Source organism: Anoplophora glabripennis, unplaced genomic scaffold (assembly GCF_000390285.2).
Source record: "Anoplophora glabripennis isolate ALB-LARVAE unplaced genomic scaffold, Agla_2.0 scaffold1167, whole genome shotgun sequence".
In the NCBI taxonomy this organism is placed as follows: domain Eukaryota; kingdom Metazoa; phylum Arthropoda; class Insecta; order Coleoptera; family Cerambycidae; genus Anoplophora; species Anoplophora glabripennis.
This window is the reverse complement of record NW_019417245.1, coordinates 1-11,835: the sequence shown is the minus strand read 5'-3', so window position 1 is coordinate 11,835 and position 11,835 is coordinate 1. Positions and strand designations below refer to the sequence as shown.

At 33.6% G+C, this 11,835-nt stretch overlaps 1 protein-coding gene across 1 annotated transcript; it reads right to left on the bottom strand.

Annotated features, from left to right (window-relative positions):
* Positions 1-333: 333 nt before the first annotated feature.
* LOC108913590 (zinc finger BED domain-containing protein 1-like) lies at positions 334-1,023 on the bottom strand. The gene has a single exon (XM_018719157.1). The coding sequence runs from the start codon at positions 1,021-1,023 to the stop codon at positions 334-336; it is 690 nt and encodes a 229-aa protein (XP_018574673.1).
* Positions 1,024-11,835: the final 10,812 nt, after the last annotated feature.

The following is an 11,835-nucleotide window of genomic DNA, read 5'->3' as shown; positions in this document are numbered from 1 at the left end:
CTTCAATTTTTCCGCACCGATGTTATATTTATTTACATCCTGAAAACCGATTTTTTTTTTAATCGCGGATCTAATATGGTACACTGAACTGAAAGGTCATTGTCTTCAACATCCTTAAATCGCTCGGACATATCTTTTCGAATGTATGAAATAACTGATTGAAGATCTGCTGGAATTTCTGATGGTGGCTGTAAACTTAGTGAAAACATTTGTTTATTAATAGCTTTGACGAAGACTATTACTTTGGATCGTGTCACTGTTTTTTTCGGAGCTTATTACTTCCGTTACCAACTGAAATATTTTCAAAATCTCTATTAATTTTTCTATAATTTTCTATTCCGTTTGATTAATAGTTGGCAAGTTAGTATCTAACAAAGCAATAGTGGCAACTATGGTATCTTTAGTTTCAAAGCACATAGATAACATTTCCAAAGTCGAGTTCCACCTCGTAGCTACATCTTGTTTGAGTTTTAATTGTGCTAAACCCATTTGTTCCTGTGTAGTATGTAATTTAGCAAGTGCATGCGGACTTCGCTTGAAATGTTCCACAATAGATTTAATGTTCGATATAATAGGGGCAATTGCATCTTCTTTAATGGCCCTCTGTACAACCAGATTAAGTGAATGTGAGAAACAAGACAAATGACGCCACTGACACTGCCGAATCGCTGCAACAATATTATTTGCGTTATCACTGATACAAGCAGCGATTTTGTTCTCCAGGCCCCATTTCCTAGTAATTTCTTGTAAGCGAGTTGCCAAATTGTTAGCAGTATGTCGTTGGTCAAATTCTATGCTTTCCAATAAAACAGAATCAAGTTTAAACACGGCGTCTATAAAATGGGAAGTAACTGCCATAAAACTTTGGTTGTTGATTGATGTCCAACAATCTGTGGTGAGGCACACAGCTTGAGCATTCTTTAGTTTATTAAAAACTTGTTCTTTTGTCTTTGCATACAGTTGTGGTAAAAGACTTGTGGAAACAGTTTTCCTTGAAGGTAATTTATACTGTGGATTAAGCATTGAAACGAACTTCTTAAACTCTTCGTCTTCTACTAAAGAAAATGGTTGATATTCTTTTACAATTAGTTTTATTAATTGTTCGTCAATTTCTTTCCATTTTAATGCTGTTATTTGTTTGGAAACTCGAATGTAATTCGAAAGTTTTTCCTGGATTATGACACCACCCGCTTCATTTTTTTTTCTCTTCCGAGCGGAATCAGAAGTACTCGCATCAGAGATTTCGGGTGAATTAATTTCTGATTTTGATGTCGATGGGTTAGAAGAAATTAATTCAGTATCTGTTCCTGATGTGATTGGGGTTTCATTTTGGACTGAGTTATCTCTATTAATCGTAACAGTTGGATGTTTAGCTTTCAAATGTCTTGATAAGTTTCCGAATGATCCAGCAGCAAAACTTAAATTGTGTGAACAGTATAAACTACACTATACTATACTATGAGGCAAGTGTGTAGATGAGCTCTGTTTCACATCATTTTATATAGTCTATTATATGGGGCAAATGTGTAGAAAGAGGTTAATTTTTTCGTATACAATGCTTTTTGAAAAATTTGAATAAAATAATTTGTCAGAAAGTAGCAAACTTTTTATTAATAAAGGTACATTTTTTGTTGGAGTTAAAACAATGATAAACTTCTTAAACATTAAATTTAAAACAGGAATGTATTATAATTCTACTTAAGAACTTCACGTCAACTTATTCTACGTTATATCCAGTAAAACTAATGTCAAAACGAATAAAATTTCGTCTGCCACACACTGAGGGAGTGGGGAGTGTCATCATAATATCTTCTCTCGACACAGTAGAACAATCTTCAGGATTTGCCCACACGAAGTTGGTGGTGTTAAGGGATTTAGTGAAGGTACTTTTCTTGTGTATTTTATTTCAAGGTCATCGTCGTCATTAACAGCTTTTATTTGTCCGACATAGTAGCGTTTTAATTTTTTTGTGGCAAAAAGTACCAACACCCAATCATTTACAGTAGCATCATTTCTAGTTTTATGGATGTCTTCTATATATTTATCTTGCAATTCATTATCAATAAACTCGTCTCCAAAATCTTCATCGCTATTGTCTTGCAATACTATTTCTTCTTCTGAGGACTCTTCTTCATCTATGCATGTAACAGGATGTATAATTTTTGTATCACTTTTTTTCTTACTTACTAAGGCTTTGGTATTTTTTTCTTGTATGCGACTAATTACTTCTTGTGAGGTTATCACCTCTGCACCAGAAGCAACTTTTCTTTTTGGTCTTTGAACCTCTCCTTTGGTTTGCTTAACCATTGTTAGCAGTAATTCTTCAAAAGTGGTCTTCTGACTTTTACATGTTTCTAAATAAGGTTCATTATGTGTTGGACACTCGTATGTAGTACATGGCCCAGCGGATGATTCCTGATGTAAATGTGTTTTATTTTCCTGACTGGAATGCTGATGACGTTCCCATCGTTGATACGCCAAGGGATCATAGTCATCCTTTGTAATGACTTCTGGGTTAAATGGGTATATACCGCCCTTTTTGAACCCATTGCGGATTACTTCCGTTCTAAGTTCCTTCCATATTTCGCCGACCAATTTACTAAAGGTTTTTTTTTGGTATCTTCTGATTTTCGTGAGTTCTCTGCCACTGTGTAAGGTTGTAATCCCACTTGGTTTTCATAGATTTGAATACACTCAAATCGAGAGGTTGTAATAAATGGGATGAATGTGGGGGTAGTTTCAATGTTGTAACCTCCTGTCCAATAGCTGATGTAATCAGTCTGACATCTACATGGGACACGTGTCCATCGTAAATTAATAAAACTGGTCTCCTGGGGCCAAATGCTTCTAACAACGATTTTTCAAAATATCTTAGGAAAACTTCCGATTCCATCCATCCCTTGGTGGTGGCAGCATAGGTTGTACCAGGATAACTGTCATCCGGAGATGCTACCCATTCACTCCAAAATGTTTTTCCCCTTGAAAACAATTGAGGCGTTTACTGCAATAGTGGCCTAACTTAAAAAATAGCATTTGTGAATAATTAAGGTTTAAAATATAGTGATATTTTTAATGGTTCTTGCCGTGAGAAGCAATTTAATACATTTATTTTAAATTTGGGAAAAGGTTCACCACTTTCATTGGTAATCAACATACCATATAATTTTACATTATAAAACACCGAACATTACCAAAAAAACATAGGCCACTTGTGCAGGTTATTATATAATTTCAAGAATATTAGGTCAATTATAAACAAAAACTATGAAACTATACTAACAACTTTTATTGAAAAATCAATAGGATATATTCGTTCTGTGACTATATAATGTAACTGTATAAATATATGTATATTAAACATAATAAGTTATTCTTCTTATCTCCATTAAGAGAATTCTATATATATATTCGTATAGTCCATTGGGATCATCTGTATTTATGGGTGTATTTTGTTTTACTCGTAGATCAATATAAAACTTGTGAAAAATTGGAGGTACATAAGGTAACAAGTCAGTAAGGTTATTGTACTTTAAACTATCAATCTCTCTCCCGAAATCTGTATTTCCACACTTAGGCCACTATTGCAGTAAGCGCCTCAATTAACGGGGGAGCTTTATACCCAGCAGCATTCACAGCCACCAACACTGTAATGTTTTCCCTACCACTGCCAGGTGTTGTTCTCGATGACGGTACACCTTTTTTGCCAACCACTTTTGTTTTTGAGGGATCGAGAGAAAAATTGGTTTCGTCGAGATTCCAAATCTGCTCCGGCTTTTTCGCAAATCCCAATCATCTAACTGTTTTTGGAGTATATTGAAATATTCTTTGATAATAAAAGGGTCCAGACACTGTTTTCTGGCAAATTCAACCGGCTGCGGTTTTTTTAATAGAAAGATTATGGCGTTTGCGATATCCCAAAAACCAGTCTTCACCTGGCCGTCCCCTTTTAAATGGAGTTTTTATTCCGTTTTTTACGATATAATTTTGAACTAAATCAAGAAGTTCGACTCTGCTTAAGCCCCACCCCCATTTCTCCACGGTGGCTAGACAATGTGCCAACTTTGTTTCTTCTTCAAATGGGATAGCAGTACTTCTTCCCATTGTTTTACTTTTTTTTCCTCGAAGACTTATGCGATGGTAACTAATAGTCATTTGCGGAATATTGTATTTCTTTGACGCTGCGTAAGCAGTCATTACACCATTTCTTACATCTTCGACTGCTTTTTCCAAAACTGTTTTCGTGTATGATGTGGCTCTATTTGATTTTCGTTTATATGTTCGAACCATTTTTTCTACAAAAATGGTATCTAATATAATAGTTAATGTGCATGGGGCAAGTGTTTAGTATATGGGGCAAGTGAGTGTTATGCTACTCACTTGCCTCGCATATTTACTACACAGTTGCCCCAATGCATGTTTGACCGAGGCAACTGTTTAATACATCACTTGTGTTTTTTTTTGTTAAATATTGAATTAAAATACACATGAAATTAATAATTAACTTACCTCTCCTATACTGTTTTATATTTACAAATTTCAAATTGTTAAATTTAACAAGGATGACACTGGATTTAAAATAACACTACACACTACTGTTCACATGTGCATTTAACTAATAAGTAAACATGACTGATTCTAAAATCGTAGACACAAGAATGGCATGTTTTTTAATATGGAGGGAGAGGTATGATGAATACCAACCACTGTGTATAAATGGCGTACCATCAGTTAGTTTAATAAAAATTTTGTGGTCCATATAAACACTTACTCCAGATACACAGTTACCCCACTTAACCTTACCTATTTTATATTTCATTCTTTAATTCTGCACCGAATTCTAAGTATGTTTCATGTATGTATCATTTCCTATACCTAAACTCAACAGTTATAGACAAATTTACAATTTATTTATTTATTTATTTATTATTTATTATTTATTTATTAATAAAACAGAACAACAAATCAAATTAAATGTTCAAATTGCTGACCACTTAGTAAAAGAAAAAACAGCAAAAAAATATTAACCCCATTGTCAGTATGCAATGTAATAATTTTAACAAAATTTTTGAATTAATATTTCAAGTATCTAGTTGAATTATTATTGAGCAGTGTATTATTATCGACTTGATTTCTGAGGTTTTTTTGTAAATGAAGCAAAACATTTAATTGTGTGCTGATTTTGTTATTTATCAATTCTGGTAATTTTGATTGATGACTTGTCACCATTTGTCACATGGAAACTGTATGATAATTTGACTTAAAATAAGTACCTAATTGTCAAGTCCAGTTGTATTCGCGAACAGTACGAGATTATCTTCACAATATTTTTCCAAACAGATGGATCGGAAGGAGAAGTTTTATCGAATGGCCAGCCAGGTCTCCAGACCTAACCCCATTAGTTTTTATCTATGGAGTTATCTGAAATCCAAAGTCAACTTCAGTAAACCGGAAAATAATGAAGAATTGAAGACTAGAATTAGAGCAGAAATAAGCAAATGTATCCCCAAACGTTAAGTGAAGTCTTTTTAGAATTTGAAGTTTGACTTGCCTTTTGTCAGGAAGTTAATGGTCAATAATTTGACCATTTAGGGCCGGTTCTACAATGCAAGTATAAAGTTCCGTATAGTTATTCTCCGGATATCTTATACTTCGATTTATTCCAAGTATAACAACGTTTGCGTTCTACATTGCTCGTAGAACTTCGGTATAACCGCCGAAAAACGCCGTAGTAGATACAGCGCTCAGATTTAGTTCAAGTGAACTGACAGAAAACGGAATAAAACGCGGGAAACAAATCTTTACAATTCACATGCCGCTGCCACATGCTTGGTTTTTAGTTTATTGATGGTTTATTTGCAAATATTTAAGTAGTTAGTGTGTGCGTGAAGTGTGTGAAAATGGAAATGAAGAAAAGGTGTACCAATTTCACAAGAGATTGGAAGACAAGTGCCAGTTTTAATGTGTTTGGTAGAGGAACATAAAGAAATCATTGGTAAATACTCAATATTTTTAATATACACGTTTCCTTCGGCTAGTACTGGATTTTATTAATTTCTTATTTTAAAATAATACTGTAGAATGCAGAAAACTGGTGCTGTAATATTCAATTCTAAAGACACCGAATGGCGAAAAATAGAGTTGAAATTCAACACTATTTGTGGCACAGGAAGAACTGCAAAAATATTACGTAGTAAATGGGACTCTTTAAAGAAAAGTGTAAAAAAGGAATATGCAGAGCACAAGCAACATTTGTATAAAACTGGTGGTGGGCCTGCTGTAGATATAAAGCTTAATGGTATCGGCAATAGGGTGTTGGCTGTAATTAGTATAGGGGCAACGGGGATAGTGTCTCCATATGATTCTGATTTTGGTATGCTATTAAATAATTGTTCTATAACAAGAAAATGTAGTTGTTTTCTTTGACTTCCATTCGTATTATAAATGCGAGTTTAAAAAATTATTAATGTATAGGATTTTTAACAGCTGAAGGAAGCCAACGATACCTCTACCAGTGAAACACCAGCCACTGTTACAAGCTGTAATATAGAAATTGGTACCTCTGAATCAGTTGATAGTTCACTGATCAATAATGGTAACGTCGAAGTAATACAAATGGTAAACGCCAATATCAAATTGCTTAATAATTAACTTGCAATTAAAGTATGTAACATATAATATTTACAGCCTAATTCCAACTGAAATTCTTGGAATCCTGCACAACTGCGGCAGCCAAAGAACAAAGTCCTGCAGATTCCAAGTTCGTCAGCAGCTGCAGGTTTAAGGTTACAACTTTTCATAAAGTAGTTAAAATGAATAATATTTATATAAATTACAGATATTGCTGGTGTGCTGTACAAGATATGGATGTGTATACATGTAAATAATACACCCACAAAATTACATACACCCAATAACATATTAATTTAAAATATTGTAAAAAAAATATTATGGCTTACTGTTTTTGGATAATTGGCTATGGACTGTAAGGTCTGGCTCGTCAACTACTAACGTTGAAAAATACAAAATTTTTATTGATAATGAGTAATGACTGACAATATGAACGTAATGTATGAACAACAGAGCGTGCTTCTTGATAGACGCTGTTTCTGGCACTGGCACTGGCGGCTGTGTCCTCGCGGCTCCACTATAGGGCACGGTCAGAGCCTATTCGTCGTGCGCTGTTTGGCTTAGTCGCGCTTGAATTCAAATACTTACTTTTTCAGAAATAGATATGAAGAGGAAAAGATTTTATAAAGTAGAATCTACCTCGGCAAAACTGAACAAGCAAAGTTCGGATCCTCTTTATGAAAAAATGGTAAGAAAAAAATTGAATTTATACAGTTCCAAATGGACCTCTTAAAAGAGGAAGCAGAAAGAAAAGAAAGAAGGCTCCAAGAAAAACATTTATTGGAAATCCAAATATTAGAAAAAGAACTAAAAAATAAATAAATTTCTAACTACTTTAGCTTTCTATTTTTTTATCAAACACATTTGAATTACTAATTAACTATTAATTAATTGGTAATTGGTAAGGTAATTGTCCCAAATATCGATCACTAAGCATGTACGATAACTTTGAGAAATCGCTAAAATTGCATATTGCAATGTAGTTGATGTTGTAGTTCCTCAATTGCAATATTGTGGAGAATAGCGGTTGCCACAATAATTGCCATTGAATGTTCCAGAGACACACGCATACCCATGGACAGAATAGGAAAGCGGCGTTTCCACACACCATATGATCTTTCTATACAGTTTCTTGTGCCTCGTTAAAAAGAATTTCGGCTGGTGTATTTGGGTTGTCCATAGGAGTAATTAAAAAGTTTGTATTGCCGTATCTACTATCCCCCAAAATTACGAAAGTTCCAAATTCATTATTTTGTAACCTTCCTTTGATTGTACTATTGTTGAAAATGGTCTGATCATGAGATGATCCAGGCCACCGAGCAATAATATTTGTGATACGTAAACGTACATCACACATAGTTTGTACGTTCCATGACAAAAATCCTTTCCTATTTCTATATCTTTCCGCATCTTTTCCATCTGGTGACATGATACGAATATGGGTACAGTCAATAGCACCTATCACATGTGGAAATCTTGCAATGACATAGACTTCTTCTTTTACTACCTGTCGATCTGCCTCGGTTTCAGGAAACTTTATGTAAACGTAAAGAAGTTATTGCTTGGGTTACACGAGTCACAATATAGCATGCAGATGTTTTGCTTACTCCTGCAAAATCACCTGCTGCAATTAACATACTTCCTGTAGCATAGAATCGTAAAGTCAAAAATAATTTTGATGCTGGCGATATTGCATTATTTCGGTCTGTTGTACATTTAATTTGATCCTCAATTGCATTTAATAACATCAAACAAGTTTGTTTCTTCAGCCGAAACCATTTGAAAAACTCTAGCTCATCATATTCTTCAAAATAATTGGGGCTGTAAAAAGAAATGTACCTATGTAGGACTTAATTTTAAACCAAATTTTCATTATCTCACCGATGTTTAAATACTTTTGGATGTTACTAGATTTTCAACAAGTTCATCCTCTTCGTCTGAATCAAATATATTTAAATTGATTGGATCCATTTTAAGGAAACTTTCTACAGCTTTTATAATTACAAGTACTTTAAACAGTAACACTATCTATAAGGTTTGAGGTTATAACGCCATTGAAATATTGAAAATGACAACTCGTAAAATTCGACGCGAGACGCATCGACCAATAGAAAGCAAGAATAACTATATACGGAGTATATCCCTTGAAATTCAGAGGGGTAAGATATTCCATAGTTTATACCAAGAATAACTTTATTCTATGGTTGTAGAACGAAATTTTAGAAAGTTATTCCAAGTATAGCTTATTCTTGGTATATACTCGCATTGTAGAACCGGCCTTTAATTTGATTTGTTGTTCCGTTTTATAAATAAATAAATACATCCTAAATTTCTCGATAACTGGTGAGATCAAGTAGGTACCTATAGGATATGGTACATGAGACATACTTAGAATTTGGTGCAGAATCCAAAAATGAAATAAAAAATATGTATTTCCGTTTGAAAAAATGAAGTTGATTGTCATAACTTATTTTTGGGCCACCCTATACAGGGTATATCTAAATAACACCGAAAAAATTCAAGGGGCGATTCTCCGATGAAAATTAATAGGGGTCTTTGGTATAAAATTTTTTGAAAAAACCCTCCCCTGAAAAGTTACGCCCCTCCTAAAATTACAAAAAAAAATTGTTTTTCTTTTTTATCTTCCACGTACATCAAGCTAAAGAAACCAAACTTGGTGAACATTATCTGTCAATAAAACTACACTTTTTGAATTTTTTTCAACCCTGAACTATTTTTGTAAGGGGTTGAAATAATCAACCCCTATGACATTTTTTCTTATAATTTTTTTTTCGATAAAATTTTTTCCTTTTAAAAAATATGTCTAAAAAACCCCATTCATTTACTAACTTTTTGATCTCTTCAAGTTTCTTCGAAAAGTTAAGGATTTATGACAAAAAAAAATAAATGTATTGTAATGTATTTTTAAAAAGATGAGCTGTTTAACGCGAGTGTATTTTGCCGAAAGATCTAGTGGCCTGTTCTTTACAATGGAATCCGTAGAAACAAATGTCAATGTCATTTATTGTCATATTAAATAACATTTTATTAAAAAACACTCAACCAAATAGTTGACCTATGATTCTACTAGGCTAAGAAGTTTGGAACTTAGACTAAAAGTGAACAAATGATGAATAATGTTATAACAGTAACAAAAAATAAAAATCTGTCGGATATTGACAATACAATCTACAAAAAATGTTGAAAATGATTGCCTTCAGCTTCAATACAAGCATCTACTCTTGTTCTCATAGAATTGCGTATGCGTTCAAATATTCCTGGTGAATTTTTTATCGTTTCACACCCTGCTACAATGCGGTTTCGCAAATCATTGATATCTTCAACTGGCCTTGAGTAGATCAAAGATTTCAGATATCCCCATATGCAAAAATCCAAAGGATTAAGGTCAGGGGAGCGGGCTGGCCAATTTACATATCCTCCTCGACCTATCCATCGATTGGCATACACCTCATCCAAGTGACGTCTTGCACGTATACTAAAGTGGGCTGGTGCACCGTCGTGCATAAACCATAAACGTTGCCTAATTTGAATGGGAACTTCTTCAAGAATAATAGGTAATTCTTCGAGAAGATGACAATATGAGTCACCATCTAATCGTCGTGGAAGAAAATAGGGACCAATTAAATGATCGTCGATAATTCCGAGCCACACATTTAATGAAAATTGATACTGATGATTTCCTTCAAAAAAGTCATGAGGATTTTCCTCAGCCCAAATATGATTGTTACGAAAATTTCTAATACAGTCTCTTGAGAAATTCGCCTCGTCAGTAAATAAAATATTTCTTAAGAACTGCGGCGCTTGGCCGATCATATTAATAAGCCATTGACAAAAAACCACACGTGGTAAAAAATCTCGAATCAGTAACGACTGCACCCGTTGGAGATGATAGGGATATAACTGTTGTTCTTTTAAAATTCTAAAAACTACCGAATGGCTTACATTTAGGACACGAGCTATTTTCCTGGTACTAGTTTCTGGGGATTCCTCAATTAAATTAAGTACGGCTTCATCGACAGCTTCAGTTCTAACTTCTCGGCTACGGCCACAGTCATGACTTCTCTTTTCAAATTTTCCAAGTTCCCGCAAGCGTTGGTGAATATTTGTGAACGTAGTATGGTGGGGTAATCTACGCTCTGGGTACTGTTCAGCATAAAGTCTTTGCGCTTCCAATGCATTACCGTTAGCATACCCATATGTAAAATGCATATCTGCCATTTCTAAATTCGAATAGTTAACCATATTTTCGGTTTATTAACTAATATTTTCTACACAAAATCATGAAACTTGTGAAATAGTAAGAAACAGTAACAATAAATGACATTGACATTTGTTTCTACGGATTCCATTGTAAAGAACAGGCCACTAGATCTTTCGGCAAAATACACTCGCGTTAAACAGCTCATCTTTTTAAAAATACATTACAATACATTTTTTTTTTTTGTCATAAATCCTTAACTTTTCGAAGAAACTTGAAGAGATCAAAAAGTTAGTAAATGAATGGGGTTTTTTAGACATATTTTTTAAAAGGAAAAAATTTTATCGAAAAAAAAATTATAAGAAAAAATGTCATAGGGGTTGATTATTTCAACCCCTTACAAAAATAGTTCAGGGTTGAAAAAAATTCAAAAAGTGTAGTTTTATTGACAGATAATGTTCACCAAGTTTGGTTTCTTTAGCTTGATGTACGTGGAAGATAAAAAAGAAAAACAATTTTTTTTTGTAATTTTAGGAGGGGCGTAACTTTTCAGGGAAGGGTTTTTTCAAAAAATTTTATACCAAAGACCCCTATTAATTTTCATCGGAGAATCGCCCCTTGAATTTTTTTCGGTGTTATTTAGATACACCCTGTATATATGATATCATAAAAACCGCAGTCAAATATAAATCGACGTGTCCGAGCGTTTAAAAAAACAAACCACTGAATTATTTTAAATGGATTTGTTCCAAACCACGCGTCCTGACTGTATACCAAACTTTTGAAATATCTGCAATTTATTAAGAGATAAAAGTACTTGAAAAACTGTAAAACAAATGTTTCTGCAGTGACTTGGATAAATTACTGACTTATCTACAACATTTGAAACGAAATTATAAGAAATACATCCACATTAATAACTAATGTAAGATTTTTCATTGTGTAGGTACTACAATTGTATGAAATAAAATAGCAACTAAACGTAAATT